General features: G+C 55.1%; 1 protein-coding gene across 2 annotated transcripts in view; it reads right to left on the reverse strand.

Annotated features, from left to right (window-relative positions):
- Positions 1 to 17,391, reverse strand: part of TCOF1 (treacle ribosome biogenesis factor 1) — a 40,252-nt gene that overhangs the window by 11,132 nt on the left and 11,729 nt on the right. For both annotated transcript variants that reach the window (XM_014852633.3, XM_014852632.3), the window contains exons 8-21: positions 15,437 to 15,646; positions 15,006 to 15,221; positions 14,653 to 14,847; positions 14,319 to 14,501; positions 13,902 to 14,156; positions 13,626 to 13,823; positions 8,674 to 8,811; positions 8,285 to 8,479; positions 8,014 to 8,205; positions 7,747 to 7,938; positions 7,465 to 7,671; positions 7,179 to 7,385; positions 4,453 to 4,563; positions 39 to 225 (exon numbers count right to left, since the gene is read on the reverse strand). In XM_014852633.3, the coding sequence (XP_014708119.3) occupies positions 39 to 225; positions 4,453 to 4,563; positions 7,179 to 7,385; positions 7,465 to 7,671; positions 7,747 to 7,938; positions 8,014 to 8,205; positions 8,285 to 8,479; positions 8,674 to 8,811; positions 13,626 to 13,823; positions 13,902 to 14,156; positions 14,319 to 14,501; positions 14,653 to 14,847; positions 15,006 to 15,221; positions 15,437 to 15,646 (2,686 nt within the window). The remainder of the gene's footprint in view (positions 1 to 38; positions 226 to 4,452; positions 4,564 to 7,178; positions 7,386 to 7,464; positions 7,672 to 7,746; positions 7,939 to 8,013; positions 8,206 to 8,284; positions 8,480 to 8,673; positions 8,812 to 13,625; positions 13,824 to 13,901; positions 14,157 to 14,318; positions 14,502 to 14,652; positions 14,848 to 15,005; positions 15,222 to 15,436; positions 15,647 to 17,391) is intronic.

Genomic DNA, 17,391 nt, shown 5'->3' on the forward strand with positions numbered 1-17,391 from the left:
GGGAGTCAGTCAGCCCTGCGTAGCGGGCCCGCGCTCACCAGGAGTCGAGCACTGCGTAGCGGGGACCACGTCCTCATCCTCGCTCTCTGAGGAGGAGCTCCTGGCTGTGCTCTCCGAGGCCTGGGCCTTCCTCGGGGCGCTCGCAGCCTGGGCTTGTGCGGGGGTAGCAGCTGGGCCAGCTGGACTACGATTAGGGTCGACAAAAATCAGAGGGAATTTAATCACCTTGAAAAACAAAAACAAAACACACCCCCCCAGTGATTAAAGGCATGATCAGGGGAAGGGGGAGGGGGTGGGGAGGGTTTTACAAGGCAAGGGGTGCTGAGAGCTCAGGGCAGCTGGCACAGAGGCGACTCCAGCTGCCCAGGGCCCTCCCAGCTCACTCCCAGCCTCCAGCACCTCACAGCTCACAGGAGCCCCTCTGACCCTCACAGCAAGCCCCTGAGGTCAGCAGGATTAGCTCCACTGGACAGATGGGAAAACCGCAAGTCCAGAGAGGGGAGGAGAGTTACCCAAGGTCACAGAGCCTAACTGAAGCAGAGCCAGGGCCAGAATGTCCAATTCAGCCTTCTTTCCTCTGACTGACTTCAGAGACAGACACCTGCTGAGGGGGCGTCTGAACAGCGTATCCTTTGGCTGCCTGGTCGTAACACATGATTCACCTGGGGGGGGGGGTCGTTCACAATCTAGTGCCCCCACCAAGAGACTCTGATGTGGCCTCCTGAGACATGGCCCAGGATGCGGCAACCCAACTATATGGACCCAGTGTCTTCAATAAAGAAAGCACAAGGGGAACACCAACAGATTAAGACTTACAGGACCCAATGCAGTGTGTGGCCCTTATTTGAACACACAATATAAAAAACATCATTTAAGAGACAATCAGGGAAATGGGGATGCTGACCGGGTAGGTCGTTTTTTCAGGTGTGATATTATACTGGGCTCGTACTCAAAAAAAACACAACAAAGTAACCCAGGAGCACTGGGGAACTGAGTGGAGAGTTTGGACGACATGAGCCCGGTCACAAGTTCAGACCCGCTAACACTGGAGACGGTTTGTCGGGGGTTCTCTACCCTGTCTTATCTTTGGGGATGCTTTTAGTTTTCCAGTAAGACATTAAAAGAAAGAGAAAGAAAGCAGCAGCAGCAGCAGTTCCTTGGTATTCTGCAGACCAGCCTGGGCCTGGCGGCTCCAGTGAAATGCCCACTGTGCACGGGCACCCTGAGAGCACACGCAGCCACAAGCCAGGGAGCTGAAGAGGCTGCTTTCCACTCCCCAAAGGCCAGGTCTGGCCTGAGTCCCACTCTCTCTCTGGCCAGTAGGGGGACGAAGGGCAGCAGGAGGGAGCTGCCCAAGGTCAGGTGTGGGACCTGAGTCTCTTCCACAACTCCGCATGGGGCCCCCGGGGTGCTGTGGAAGAGGGGAAGGGAAGAGCGGAGCAGAAGGGTGCCCACCCGAGAGTGGAAGCTCTGCAGGGCTTGGGCCCTTCCTACCCCTGCCAACAGCCTCCCCCGCGGCTGCTCTGATCTGCCACTTCCAGAGCCTTCCTTCCCACATGATCAAAGAGAGAAGGATGGAAAGTGGGAGAAGGTTTACAGTTGAGGGAGGGGGATCTATATATATGTGAGAAGACAGAGGAACAGATTGTCGGGGACGAAGAGAGGCAACGAACCCACTGAGGCAAACAATAGCGTCTGGGATGTTAAAAGCAGCTCAGCAGCAAAAGCCTCCACCTCCTCCATGTTCCACCTGCCCACGCCGCCCGCCCTGGCCTCTTGGCTGCAGGGGCGCAGAGGGCCTGGCTGCAGAGGGCAGGGGCACAAGGGGTGCCATGCCCGAGCCCTGCTTCCAACCCCACCTCTCCAAGACCTCACGGTGTGGTCGAGCCTGAGCTTCATGAGCCTGTTTCCCACTTGCTGAGAGGGCTGTTAGTAATCCCAGCTGGGGCTCACTCACTGGAGGGGCTCTGATGTGCTTTGGGAACTGCAAAGCACAGTACACACAGGGGTGACAAGGGCCTTCCTTCTGGGGTCGGTTAGCAAAGGTTCATGGGGAGCTGAGGCAGCCTGCACACTGGGCTGTGCCTCCCTGTCGGTGCTGGGCAGGGAGGACCTGGAGGGAACGCGGGGACTCCCCTCCTCCTGCAGGCCCTGACGTCTGCAGAACCAAATCACCTCCTGTCGCACCCGAGCTCATCACAACTGTACCCTCACTCCAGTCTGGGGCAGAGCAGGAGCGGGGGGCTGACCAGCCCAGGCTGCTGACCCAGGCAAGGGACACAGCCACAAAGGCACCAGAGGTGGTGGAGCTCCGGAGGGCAGCTCCTCTCCAAGAGCCCCTTTCAGAACTGCCTGGGTGCAGGTTAACAGGTCCTGGGCCAGCGCCACCCCAGGGAACTGAGAAACCCCACTCTCTGGGGATGTGGCCTCGATGGTGACCAGCAAACGGATGCCAGAGCCAGGCCTAGAAGTTAGTTCTCCAGGCATAGGAGAGGAGCTCCTTCCAGGAGGAGCCTCCGATGTAACACCTTAACTTGGTTTCTCACAGGTCTCCTTTTTCTCTCTGCCATTACCTCAAACTTTGAGAGCAGGGTCTATGTCTTTTTAGTTTGGTACCTACACCGGGCCCCAGCACAACAGGGCTGAGCCACAGACCACCCCCTTGACGTCTCTCTCAGAGCCAGAGGGTGGGCCCCATTCCCTGCAAGTGGGGACACTGAGGCACAGTGAGGGGGCTTGGGAATGGAGATACAGTCCCCTCTCTGCCTCCCAGCGTGGGGCTTTGCCCACCACCCTGGCATGGGTCCCTGTCCCCTACTGATGGGCTAATAATAAAAACAGAGCGAAACTTGTCAATAGAGAAGTGCTTGATGACTGCATAATAACGATAATAATCATAATTAGTGAGCTGGGGATTAAGGAGCTGAAAATCCCCCACTTAGGGGGAGGTTGCAGCTTCCCCAGGCTGTGCCGTCTTCCCTGCAGCCTCCCGGGGGAATGCACAAACTGCCGACTTCTTTCCCTTCTTCTTTTTTAATAGGGACTCCAGAATCTTCAGGACTAACGTACCAATTAAACGGTTCAGTTTAAGCATGATGTTCATTTTAATTGTGTTAGTCCACCCCCGCAGAGAAGGGCGAAGCGGCCCCCTCCCTCCCAGCTGTTTATATCCTGCTCTGAGAAGGAGGCAGCCTCCTGCAGGCCCCAGAGAGCCGGTGGGCAATGCCTGGGCCCTGCCTCCCTCCTTCCCTGCAGGGCAGTGCCAGGTGGCGGGTCAGAGGGCAGACGGCCTGGGTTCAGACACCAGGTCTGTCCACTTGCTACCAGCCATATGACGCTGGAACAGTTCACTCAACTTCTCTGAGCCTCATTCCTTCCTCTTTAAAATGGGAGTAACAAAGGAACCTACCCTGGCAGGGCTGTTGTGGGGATTACACAGAATAATGCCAAGTGTGGAGCTTAGCACAGGGCCTGGCACACAGGAAGCGACCAAAGTCAGTTGCAGTTGTTCATCATTATTTCTGTAATCTGTCTTATGGAAAGGCAGCGAGCACTCCATCACCGGGGGTGTGCAAGCAGCATCCAACCTCAATGATGGACTGATTAGCATGTGGTATGATATATAAGGGGAAATGGTTAAGGAGACCCCACTGGTCTAGGAGTTGCAGGATTCCAGCATCTCTGAGGGGCCCAGCAGAAGCTTCCAGGAGCGTGGGGCTAGAAGAGGACAAAGGGCAGTGCTGTCTGTGGGGAGGGCCCGGGGTTCACACAGAAACTTGGACACCAGCCTGGCAGACGTGGGCCTTGTCCTGCCCTTGTGGGCGCCATCTAGGCAGTATAGTATGTGGAGATGTGCCACAGGGGCTCGAGCAAGGCCTCAGGCCTGGCCTACGGGATTCTGACAAAGCCTGCAGAGAGGGCTCCCGGTGCACACAGGAGGCAGGGATACAAGAAGCCAGGGGACCAGTGTCTGCCCCTTCCTCACCTCCCCGTGGGTGAGGAGAATTTGGGGAAATCACTTCAATTCACTGGGCCTTGATTCCTGCTGTCGAATGGGGAACACCACGTGCCCGCCTGCAGTAACAGGCGCTCCGGTCAGGCAGCACACCGTGGGCCTGTGCCGGCGCACAGCACGGAGGGAGGATGATCACCCTGCCTGTTCTACAGCTGAAACTTCTGGGCTTCATGGTTACGGTGTGCCCTGGTTCATGGAGCTGGTGGGCAGGAGAGCTGCCCTTGACCCCACACCAGCTGGCTCTGAGGCCTGGATGTTCAATGACACTCTGCTGCCTCCCTCACGGGGTTACTGTGAGGATGTTACTAAAACAGAGGAAAGAGCTCTGGGAGCTGTGAAGTGCTGCTTCAGCGGGAAGATCCGCCCTCGGCCCCAGCGGCCCGCCCCCATCCCCCCAGCTCTGAGCCTGCAGCGTCTCCGAGAGAAGGCCGGCCTACCTGGCCTGCGGGCAGCTCCTCATCGCTGCTCTCCGAGGACCCCTGTGCCTTCTTCTCCGGAAGTGCTGGGCCCAGGGTCTTGCTTCTGGCAGTTTGGGAAGCACCCTCCTTCTGAGGGGACAAGCACATGGTAGAGAGGGGACGTTGGCTGAGGGGGAGCATGACTGAGGGGCCAGGCTCAGGGAAACCACAGCCAGCAAGCAAGGCCCCTCACAGACACTGGTGCTCCAGGGAAGGCAGCATGGCCCCTTTCTGCACACACATGGCAGGTGGAGAGCTGCTGGCCCGGCATGCCCCATAGCCACTGGAAACACAGCCTCCACTCTGCTCATCCTCCTTCCGGAGCTGACTCTGAACTTGAAAGGGGTGTCTGAGTCAGGCACCATGAAAACCTGAGGGCTGGGGTGCTGTTGGCCAGGCATCTGAACGAGAGGTGACAGCGGCCTGGGACAAGGTTGCGGAGGTGAGCCAGCGGCCCCAGCACAGCTCACATCTGGCTGTAACACGACTGGTTAAAAGCAGGAGCCGGTTCAAAGTGTTCGGGTGGGTGGCTGCCATGCCCTCGTGCCAGGCATAAATGAGGGGAGCTGGGTGGGTGGGAACTGCAGTCGGGGGCCAGAGGAGGAGGTCCAGGGAGCAGTGTGTAGCCAGTGCTGGTGGTGACCAGCTCAGGGTTGTCCAGGGCAGGGGCAGAGGGGAGTTCCACTGGTGAAGGCCCCACTTTTCACTACTCAACCCAGCCAGAAAGTGGGACCTAGTTTGCCAGGGCCTCCAATTTCTCAAGAGAAGCTAGAAAATCCTGATTTGAGTGTGTTATTTCCCCATTTTTAAATGGGTCAACTACAACACACACTGCAACAGCTATGCCCCCGTGTCTTCCTTAATCACAGAACTGCAACTCTGTTCTGGTGGCCTCCACAACAAAATTTGGGGAGGGTGGGCCCTTGTCCCAGCCAATCATGGGAACTGCAGGCCCCTCATCAGGGAGTGGCTTTTTTTGGGTGTGGAGGAAGGAAGGGAGGGAGCACATGCCTTAGATCTGGACAAGGAGATAAGGGGAAGGGAAGTCAGCTGGGGGATTCTGTAGCTCTTTGGGAGATACTGCAGCCCTGCTGCGACAATGAGGCGCGTGGAACAGAGATGGAAGAAATCTGGGTCACCAATGATGCTGAGCTGAAGAAACCATCTTTACAGCAGCCTTCCCCATGGATTGTGAGATAACCAATCCCCTTACTATCTAAGCTCTTGTGAATTAGGGTTTCCCCTGCAGATTAGGACATCCTGACTGATATAGTAACCCATTTAAGACTTAAAGAAAAAAAACACTGCACAGTCCAAAACATGGCTGGGGCCCTTGTGTCTTAGTCTGGCGTTTAGGTCCCCATGTTACTGGTAACAAGCAACTAGAAATGACTGTTGCCCACAGGCCAGCCGGCCTTTGCTGAACATGCCTGACTTCACCTCCCCTCCCCTTCGCACACACTTTGCACACCTTCCCCCTGGGTGCGTGTCTCCACTTTTGTGTCTGGTGAACCCCTGGTCTTCCTTCAAGCTCAGCCCAATCATCTCCTCTTCTGGCCTCTCGGAGACCTATTCTCCCAGCTCCATCAGGGTCTCCCAGCTCCATCAGACAGAGAGCTACGGGAATATTTTCCGATAATGCAGTCACCTTGTCTTGCCCTACAGACCATAAGCTCCTTGAGGACAGAGCCAACACCTTTCACCCCTTTCTCTCTATCAGCAAGACAGAGGGCTCACTGGTCAGCCTGGTGCACTGAAGGCAGAGGTTAGTGTCAAGGCACCAACAGACTTCTCAGTGCTTGTTTTACTCATGAAGAAAACAGAAATCCAAGAAGGGGCGGAGCGTGGCCTGGCACAGGGAGTTGCAGCTTCCCTTAGGAAAGAGAAGATCTGGCCACAGGGAGGGTACCCTTCCACGAGTCACAACTGGCTAGAGCTGACAGGGACCAACTTCCTAGACAGGGCAAGGGCTCTCCAGTCTGCCCTACCTGCCACCACTCCCTACTACCTCTCCTGACACCAAGGCTCAATGTAGGTTGCCATCTATCACCTCCATGAGGCCTGTGTCAATCATTTCTATCACAAGTCCGAGCCCTGTAAGTCCTGGAGTTTGACACCCCGAACTTCTGCAGGACACAGCCACTCCCGCTGCTTTCTGCAAGCCGAGGGAAATCCAGATCAAAGTCAGTTCCTCATTCCTTCTCTCCTCCCACACCCCAGGCCTCACATTAAGCTACACGAGCTCTCCCTGGGGAGATGCGCAGGCCTACATGAGGCCCCGGGCCCAGGCAAGGGATATGACTTCCTCCAGCTCCCGAGGGTCTCATGGTATCTGCATCACAATCCAAGCCTCCCCATGACTCTCTCTGACTGTGACATCTTTGGATTCTTGGCCTCATTTGCCTTGGCGGGAGTTGCTGACCTAACCTCCCATAGGGCTGGTGTGTCTACTCGTGTTGTGGAGGCCTTGGGGGATACGGGTGTGTCTAAAGCATCTTTCATGAGGGAGGCCTTAGCTTGGGGGATTTTTACAGGTTTCGCCTAAGGAGACATGGAGGACAGCAGCTGGGGGAAAGGATCTTGGAGTCAAGAGCCTTAATCTGGTCTTCCTTCCTTATCTGGCCCTCAACCCAAGTTCTGACGAAGGAATGGGTGGCGATGGCTTGGAATCCTGGCATCGTAGCATCTTCCTCATTAGTCCTCACCTGGGCTGGTGTCACAGCTGACGGCACTGCCCCCTCGCTGTCTGACTCCTCCTCACTGCTGCTCTCCGAGTTCTCCTCCCGCTTCCCAGCCTGGGTGGCTGTGGGTCCTGTCTTCCCAGGGGGTGCTGGGGCAGCCCCTTTCCGGGGGGATCCCTTGGTGGGGGTTGAGGCAGTTCTGACCTGGGCGGTCTTCCCTGAGGGCTTTGCCTGGAGTGAGAGGATGAGAATTAGGGAAGGGAGCCCCGAGGGCCGGCACAGGGCTGCTCTCTGCCCTCCCCAGCCTCACCTGAGCTGGCGCCACCCCCTCGCTGTCTGACTCCTCCTCACTGCTGCTCTCCGAGTCCTCTTCCTGCTTCCCAGCCTGGGTGGCTGTGGGTCCGGTGGCTGTGGGTCCTGTTTTCCCAGGGGGCGGTGGGGCAGCCCCTTTCCGAGGGGACCCCTTGATGGGGGCTGAGGCAGTTCTGACCTGGGTGGTCTTCCCTGAGGGCTTTGCCTGGAGAGGAAGAGAATTAGGGAAGGGAGCCCCAAGGGATGGCACAGGGCTGCTCTCCACCCTCCCCAGCCTCACCTGAGCGGGCGCCACCCCCTCGCTGTCCAAATCGTCCTCACTGCTGCTCTCCGAGTTCTCCTCCCGCTTCGCAGCCTGGCTGGCTGTGGGTCCTGTCTTCCCAGGGGGTGCTGGGGTAGCCCCTTTCTGGGGGGACCCTTTGGTGGGGGCTGAGGCCGTTCTGACCTGGGGTGTCTTCCCTGAGGGCTTTGCCTGGAGAGAAAGAGAATTAGGGAACAGAGCCCCAAGGGCAAGCACAGGGTTGCTCTCCGCGCTCCCCAGCCTCACCTGAGAGGGCGCTGCCCCCTCGCTCTCTGACTCCTCCTGGCTGCTGCTCTCTGAGTCTTCCTTCTGCTTCCCCACCTGGGTGGCTGTGGGTCCTGTCTTCCCAGGGGGTGCTGAGGCAGCCCCTTTTCTGGGGGACCCCTTGGTGGGGGCTGAGGCAGTTCTGAGCTGGGGGGTCTTCCCTGGGGGCTTTGCCTGGAGTGAGAGGAAGAGAATTAGGGAAGGGAGCCCCGAGGGCCGGCAAAGGGCTGCTCTCCGCCATCCCCAGCCTCACCTGTGCCGGCGCCGGTGCCGCCCCCTCGCTGTCCGAATCTTCCTCACTGCTGCTCTCCGAGTCCTCCTGTGAGCCCCTGACTGGCCCCGGCTGGGCCCTGGCTGCTGCGGCATCTGCCTTTCCTCCCGCTAGCACAGACACTTGGCCCCTCACCGAGATGGCACTGCTCTGGGGGGTTCTTGCTGGTGGCTTTACCTGAATCCCAAGGAGGTAACAGTATTGGGGAAGGAAGTGGGCAGCACGGTTCCTGTTAGGTTAAGCCCCACCCGTGGTGTGAATGCTGGGAGGTTGCTCCCGTCTGTGCAGGGCCCTTGTCCAGCCTGGGGACACTCCTTAGTCATCCTCTCCACCCCACGCCCCCACCTCCTATGGCTTCTGGTCCCACTTGCCTTGGCTGGGGACCCCTGCTTGGCTTGAGCAGCTGCAGTGACCACTTTTCTGACAGCTGATGATGGCCCTGGGGCTAAAGCCGCCCTGGCAGAAGCTGGGCTGGCTTTGGTCTGAGGTGTTTTCACTGAGGGCTTCACCTGCAAGGAGAAAAGGGAATTCCGGAAGGAAGAGGGTGAGAGGCAGTACAGCAAGTAGGTGAGGACGCCAATTCTGGAGTCAGATGCCTGAGTTTGGATTCTGGCTCCTCCATTTAATAGCTGTGTGAACCTGGCAAATTTGACATTGCTGGGCCTTGTTTCCTCCTCTGTAAAATGGGAATAAGAAATAAGGCCCATCCACAGGGTGATTGTGAGGATTAAATGGGAGATTCCGTGTTTAACATAGTGCCTGGCACATAATAAGCACTCAGATAAAATCACTGTTGTGAGCGCTTTTCTTAGTGTTAGCTGTGCACAAGAGTACTCAGAGCAAAGTGTTTTCTAGACCCCTTTCAGCTAAGCAGCTACGTGATTAACTTCTGGCTAACGAAACGTAAATCGAAGATACAGTTGACTTCCTTACACATGTAGGTAACATGTGTCTTCATCCTCTCTGCTGGCTGGAATGCTGAGGCAACAGCTCAAGCTCAAGTAGTTATCTTAGTCTGAGATGGGAGCTGGGTACTCCGGATGGCAGAACAAGACAGAAAACCATTGTTGTTTGAGGTTTTCTTCAGCTTGACCTAATCTTAACTGGTGTCCAAGGAACCCCCCCACAGCCTGTCAGGGTCTCCAGCAAATACAGCCTAGAGAGATGAGAGGGACAAGGAGCAAAATCCTCGACAGTGAGATCCTTGACAGGAGTGGGAAAGCAAGCCCTGCTAACGTGCAACAGGACGAGGCATTTGGCATCATCTCAAGGCCCCTGCCTCGTTCATAGATGTCATCTGATCAGTGACATCCCACACAGACTGGCTTCCCTCATCCACGAGACCAAGAGACATTCAGAGCCAGAACTTCAAGAAAGAAATCCCTCTAAAGCACAGGCCGAGTATGACCAAGGCCAAGGTGCATATCAGCACAGAACACAAGTCACCCAGAGGGGAGTAATGTCTTCACACAGACATACAAAAACAAGGACACTAAGACTAAGTGTCTTACTTAATAAATCTCAATAAATTTACAAGGACTGAAATCATACAAATCATGTTCTCCAGTCACAGAAGGATTAAATTAGGAATTAAAAAAAAACAACTCCATATTGCAGATATTTGGAAATTAATTCACTTCTAAATAACCCATGGTTCAAAGAATAAAATAAAAAATACATTTAAAAATTCATGGAACGAAGCTAATGAGTCCTTAGAGGGAAATTAATAGCTTTAAATACTTATATTGCAAAGAGCTAAAATTAAAGATTCCATCTTATGAAGCTAGAAAAAGAACTGCAAATCAAACCCAAAGGAAGGAATAATAAAGATCAGAGTGGAAATTACTGAAACAGAAAACGTGAAAATGATAGAGAAAAGTCAATGAAACCAAAAGTTGTTTCTTTGAAAAGAACCAAATTGGGGGCCGGCCCGGTGGCACAGCAGTTAAGTGCACATGTTCCACTTCAGCGGCCTGGGGTTCACCAGTTCGGATCCTGGGTGCGGACGTGGCACTGCTTGGCAAGCCATGCTGAGACAGGCATCCCACATACAAAGTGGAGGAAGATGGGCATGGATGTTAGCTCATGGCCAGTCTTCCTCAGAAAAAAGAGGAGGATTGGCAACAGTTAGCTCAGGGCTAATCTTCCTCAAAAAAAAAAAAAGAAAAGAAAAAGAAAAGAACCAAATTAATAAATCTTCAGCTAGACTGACCAAGATATAGGACAGAAGACATAAACTACCAACAATTAGGAAAGAAAGCAGGACATCACTATAGACCTTATGGAAATTAAAAGGATTATAAGGGAATATTATGAACAAATGTAACAAATTACATTTGAAAACAGACAAGTTTCTAGAAAGGCACAAATTATTAACTGCACACAAAATTATTAAAAGGCACAAAACATAAACTGACTCAGGAAGGAAAAAAACCTGGATAGACTAATATCAATTATAGCAATTGATTTAGTAATTAAAAATCTTTCCCCGCAACAAAAAAGCCCAGAGCCAGATGGCTTCACTGGTGAATTCTATTAAGAAAGAAAGAATACAATTCTAACACAAACTCTCAGAAAACAGAGGAGAGAACACTATCCAACTCATCTTACGAGGCCAGCATCACCCTGTTAAGAAAGCTGGACACAGATGTCACAGGAAAACTACAGACCAATATTCCTAGTGAACAGACACAAAAATCCCTAACAAATGACTCACAAACTAAATCCAGCAACAAATAAAAAGGAGTGTCCACCATGACCAAGTGGGATTTAGTCTAAGAATGAAAGGTTGATTTAATACCTGAAAATCAACTAAAGTAATATAGCATATTAATAAACCAAAGGGAAAAAAACAGAAGATCACCTCAATAGAGAAAAAGCATGTGACAAAAATCCAACTCCAATTCATGATAAGAATTCTCAACAAACCAGGAATAGAAGGAAATTTCCTCAACCTGTTAAAGGGCATCTATGAAAAACCTACAGCTAACACACTCACCAGGGAAAGACTGCTTCACCCCCAAGGTTAGAAACAAGGCAGGATGCCTGCTCCCACCACTACCATTCGACACTGTACTGGAGGTTCTAGCCAGGGCAGTAAGGCAAGAAAAAGAAACAAAAGCCATCTAGATCAGAAAGGAAAAAGTAAAACTTTATTAGCAGACAACATAATCCGTATATAGAAAATTCTAAGGAATCCGCAAAAGCCACTAGAACTGGTAAGCAAGTATAGCAATGTCACAGGACATAAGACCAGCAAGCTCAGGCCCAGAAGGCATCACACCACTTAGCCATTCGCCCAGCACTGACGGAACATCCCCGCCCTTCTCACACAAGGGGTGTCTTCCTATGGCATTTAAATTGTGAATCATCTCCTCCCTGAGTCTCTGGCACATTTGGCTTTCCAGAACCAACCTTGCTTTTTTCGTTTGTTTGTTTTGAACCTCAACTCCCAAATGGGGAGTTTACTCGGAGCTGGCTGGCTGTCTCTGAGCAGATCAGAGACGCTGACTCCTTTCCGAGCCTAGCAGTGCTGAGCGGCATGGTACCCAGTTAGCGTGTGCAGCATTTTGAGGGTGAGGCCACACCAGTATTATCTCATTTAATCCTCACCATAACCCCACAACAGAGGCATAATTATTATCTTCATCCTTCAGATGAAGGCAAAGAAAAGGTGGTCAGCAAGACTCCTCCTGTCAGCCCGCCTGCTTTAGCAGAGGCTCTCTGGACCTCTTGAAGCCAGGAAAGGCACCATCTTCTGAAAGGGCATCAGGCTACAAGGCTAGGCTACCAGAGGGATTGGCTGCTCTATTTTCACCCTGAGAGAAAGTAAGACCCAAAAGTATAACCAGTTCTGTGGATGGAAAAGCTTTGGCCAAGATATGTCACAAGGAAGTGGGCAAGGCAAAGGTTTTCGAAGCAGGTGCTCCGGGGCACAGGCCTGGCTCTGACCCTCACGGCTGGCTGAGCTGGAGCAAGTCACCAAACAACTGCTCTAAGCTCCAGCTGCCTCCTGCAGACACCAAAGCAAATGAACACACAACTCACGGTACAGGTGGGAGGCTCGGATGGGAAGACAGGTATTTCAGTGATCGCACACTGAACCTGGCAGCATCTCAAGGCCCTGCCTCATTCATAGATGTCATCCGATCAGTGACAGCCCCCACACCCCAGCCTCCCTCATCCACATGAGAAACTTTTAAGGCACTGGTCTGGAACGTGTCTGTAGCTTAGAAAAAGGGGACAGGAGCCTGCTGAGCTGAGACTCCGGGAGGCCCACGCATAGTTAACAGTGGGTCCCACAAGTTAACAGTGAGGGGGGACAGAAAAAAAATACAGAGAAATGTGTGCTCTGGTCCAGGGAAAAAAGAAGTGACTAATTTCTGAGTGGTTATTGAAAAAAAGAGTGACAATTAAAAATAATAAATGGTGGGTGGATGAGCACAGGGAGGGAGCTATCTTCGCTTCTCCCAGCTCTTCCAGGCTGGGAGACGACTCCTGACTGCTCCACAGCAGTCCGGCCCACCCTCGGGAGCCGGAGGAGAGGGCTTGCTGTACATAGGCTCCCGGCAGGGTGTGGCAGGCAAGATCTCGTTAAATTCCCAGCATGTGAGGTTGATTTCCAACTTACAGAAGAGTAAACAGAGGCCCTGATCATATCACTCGCTAGGACATGAACCTGGAGCTTGAACCCAGGCAGTCTGGCTCCAAACCCCCTGCTGTCCACCCCTACCACACTCTCCCCCAGTGATCCCCACCAGAACGCTCTGCTTGGGGCAACTCACCCAAGCCAGGCACTCTCCCAGCCCCTGGCCTTTGCACAGGCTGGTCTGTCCCCGGGAACACTCCACTTCAACCGTCCAACTCTTTCAGCCCACAGTTTAGATGCCACTTCCTCCCGGAGGCCTTCCCTCCTGAAAAACCCCTAGACACCATCACCTGCCATGCTCCGCTAGCCCCAGGCCACCTCCTCTTTCTCAACCCTACGACACCATGCTGAAATAACCTGTATACACGTCCATGCTCCCATCTAGGCTGGGAACTCCCTGAGGGTCAAGGCCACAGGAGCCCCAGACAGGACAGCACTGGCAGAAGGGGTACTCAGCAGAGCTAGTGGAAAGCATACGGAATCACGGTGGAAGCTCAAAAGGCCAAGGAGGAGACCCTGGAGCTCCGACGGGCAGAAGAGAGAGAGTGAAAATGGAGAACGAGGCTGAGCTGAGGCTCCTGCACACCCTGGGGCAAGAGCAGCCCAGACAAGCCCACCGTCAGCCAGTCCTGGGCACTGGTGTGGGGGGGATGGGCTGGCTCCCTGAGGCCTCACCTGTGCTGGAGTCGCTGCCGCCTCCTCACTGTCGGATTCCTCCTCACTGCTCTCTGAGTCATCGTGCATCTCAGCTTTGACCTGGGCCACTGCAGGCCCTGCCTTCCCAGGGAGTAGTGGGGCATTCCCCTGCCCTGATGGCCCCTTGGTGGGCGCAGAGGCAGCTTTCGCTGGGGGGTTTTTCCTCACAGACTTTGCCTGGAACAACATGGAAGAGAGGTGTGTCCCAGGAGCCTAAAGGGCGGCCCTGCGTCAGCCAGGCCCAGCTGGCCTCACCTGTCCCACTGCTACAGCAGGAGCTTTCTCTTCCTCACTCTCGGACTCCTCGCTGCTTGAAGAGTCCTGCTCTGGCCTCTGGGTGCCCCTGGCCACAGCTGGGGACGATGCGCAGGCTGGTGAAGTCACTGCTTCTGCTTTCCAGGGGGCTGGTGTGCCCACTTGCGCTGCGGGGACCTTGGCAGACGCGGGGGTCACGGGGGAGCCCTTCGTTGGGGAGGCCTTGGTCTGAGGAGTTTTCATAGCAGGTTTTGCCTGAGGGCACAGAGAAGTCAGAAGCTGGAGAAGGATCCTGAACTCACGGCCCCCACCTATTCTGGGGGGAGCCCCACTGCCGTCCCTCCCCACAGCTCCCTGTGGAGCTGCCTGGGAGCGGCCAAGGGTCAGACTCTGTGGCTGCCCCTCCTGAGGCCTCACCTGGGCTGGAGTCACGGCTGCAGGCACCTCCTCCTCACTCTCCGACTCATCCTCGCTGCTCTCTGAGTCTTCCTTCGACCTTTCGACCTTGATCTGGGTGGCTACAGGCCCTGTCTTCTGAGGGGGTCCCTTGGCGGGACCTGTGGCAGATTTGACCTGGAGGATTTTTCCTGAGGACTTTGCCTGGAGAGAGACACACAGGATTAGGAGAGGGAGCAGAGAGCATGGCTGTGTGCAGACACAAGAGACTGAGAGGGCAAGCGAATCATAATGTGCAGAGAGAGGGGTTCCCAGCATGATGGGGAGAGAAGAGCCTTATGGGCAGGGGCCTGACCTGGGCTGGCGCCTCCCGCTCGCTGTCTGACTCCTCGCTGCTGCTCTCCGAGTCCTCCTCTTGCTTCCCCACCAGGACCAAGGTGGCTGTAGATGCCGCTTTCCCAGGGGGTGCTGGGACGGCACCCTTCCCTGAGGGCCCCATGCCCACAGTCGAGGCAGCTCTGACCTGCGAGTTTTTCCCCAAAGGCTTTGCCTGAGAGTGACAGAGGACAGGATCAGGGCAGGGGCTCCATAGGGGGCATGTGTGTGAAGACAGCGGGGGCAAGGGCTGGAGATGCAAAGGAGGAGGACAGGCCACAGGAGGCTCCTCAGGCAGGGCACAGGGCCATGCAGGGCATCCTCCAGCCTTACCTGAGCTGAGCTGGAGGTTAGAGGCCTGGCTGCTGGCGCCTCCCCGTCACTGTCCGACTCCCCGCTGCTGCTCTCTGAGTCCTCCTCTGGCCTCCCCGCCTTGGCCTGAGCAGCCACAGGCCCTGCCTTGCCAGGGGGTGCTGGGGTGGTCCCTTTCCTAGGGGACTCCTTGGTGGGGACTGAGGCAGCTTTGACCTGGGGGGTCTTCCCTGAGGGCTTCACCAAGAGGAAGACAAATAGAATTAGGGGAGGGAACACAGTGCGTGGACATGGGGAGATACAAGAGACCAGGCAGAGCCAAAGACATCACACACACCACAGTGGGCAGGGTGGGGTGGAGCTCTGGGTGTGCCTGGGGCTCGTGTGGAGCAGGGGAACGAGTCCTCAGAGGGCCTCCTGGGAGGGGCGTACGCTGCATGGGCTCTGCTCACCTGGAGCGGGGTCTTGGCAGCTGGAGTCTCTTCCTCACTGTCCGACTCCTCGCTGCTGCTCTCCGAGTCCTCCTCTGGCCTCCCTGCCTTGGCCTGGGCAGCTGCAGGTCCTGTCTTCCCAGTGAGTGCTGGGATGGCTCCTTTCCCAGGGGTCCCCTCGGCGGAACCTGAGGCAGCTTTGACCCAGACAGATTTCTCTGCGGCCTTCCCCTAGCAAAAGAAAAAGGGCAGTCTGTTCCCCTCCTCCTCACCCTCTGGTGATGCCTTCAGGATAAAGCCTGAGGCCTCAGTGGGGCTCACAAGACCCTCCTGCTTCTCTCCTCGCTCCCCACCTCGACTGGTGCTCCAGCCTGGCCTACCAGCTTCACACTCAGGCACTCCTGGGGCCGTCACACCTCCACCCATTTCAGCTGCCACCACTGCCTCAGCCTCCGGGTCCCAGACAGACACTAGTTCCATATGTAGTTCCCCGACACTCCTGCACTGCCCCAACGGTCACCCTGCACACAAGTCTTACGGCCTTGTCCCACTGGGCTCCCCCATCAGCGGGAGAGCTCGGTGGGCAGAGGCACCGAGTCTGCCTGACCCACTGCTGGCCCCAGTGCATATCTGACCGGGTTTAGAGGAGGCAGTATGCAAAGACCCAAGGGAGGAACCACAACAGCCTGGACGTGGAGAACAGAGAGGCAGTCTGAAAGTGAAGAGGGGACGGAGTGAGGCCCCCTGGGAAGTGTGGGCTAGCCTCCTGGAGCAAGGTCCCCAGGACCCAGGCCTCCTCCTTGCTGGTCTCAGCCTCTGTTCCTGGCCTCAGGGCTTTGGCAGGAGCTTTGGCAGCGAGGTGTCTTCTTTGGAAAGGTCACAGGTGCTCAGCCCTGGGCCAATCACCCCGAAAAATCAACGACTCTGAATATTTCCCTTCTAAAAACCTTCCCAAGCAGAGGGCACAGGCTGCTCCAGACAGGTTTTTTGGCTTGCTCCTTTTCAAAGTTTTTGAACAAACACGGAGAAAGTAGCTTTTACACAAAGTGCACATTTGGGCTCCTGATGAAAAATAGGTGCCAGGCAACACCGGGTAGCCCCTGGGTACAGCAAAACCGACCCAAGCTGAGGAGCAGCGGCCCCCTGCAGCTAGGGTCTACACACTGGTCTGCCACAATTCTCACTCCTACTCCCATTGCAGGGCCTTGGCACTTGCTGGGCTCCTGGCCTGGAATGCCCTTCTTCCAAACGTCCACAGGTCTCCCCCCTCAGGTCTTCGCGTCTTTCCTCAGATGTCTCCACTCTAAGGCCTCCCCTGAGCGCTCTGTTTCAAACGGCCATTCCTACATCTCTCTCCACCTTACCTTCCTCTTTAACATTCACTACCATCCAGCAAAGTGAATCTTATTTATACGCTTATTTACCGAATGTCTCCCCAGTATCATTCTGCCCCAGGCCTGGGTGTGGCTGGGACCTCTCCTCTTGGACCTCACCTGGGTGGGCTCAGGGCTGCTGCCCATGGCTACCTGACCCTTCCTCCTCCCAGGGCTCTAATGCCAACAGCCTCCCAGCCTCTGGCTTTCCCTTGGGATGCACCCAGAGCCTTGGGGGCTACAGCCCTGGCCACCCACCTGGAGGAGGGGGTCCCAGCAGATGGAAGGTAACTGGATTCCTGTTAGCTAAGAAGCCATAATTTGGCCTGAGAAGCCAAAGGACCAGGCAATTAAAACTTCTCAAGTCCCTTCACAGCAGGACTAGCTGGGTCTAGGACAGCAGCCCATTTACTAGACAGGGAAACTGAGGTAAAGGGGAGATTCTGACAGAGTCGGGTACAGGCCTACCTTTTGGGAAGCAGCCATTCTAGGCTCCTGCTTGGGCAAGAAGGGCAATTTCCACGGGTGGCTGAAGCAAGCCTGGCTGCCCCTGTCCTTCAACTTTCACACCCTGCCTCCCTCTCCCCAGACTCCCCAGTCTTC

The sequence above is a fragment of the Equus asinus genome, chromosome 9, assembly GCF_041296235.1.
Source record: "Equus asinus isolate D_3611 breed Donkey chromosome 9, EquAss-T2T_v2, whole genome shotgun sequence".
Lineage (NCBI taxonomy): Eukaryota > Metazoa > Chordata > Mammalia > Perissodactyla > Equidae > Equus > Equus asinus.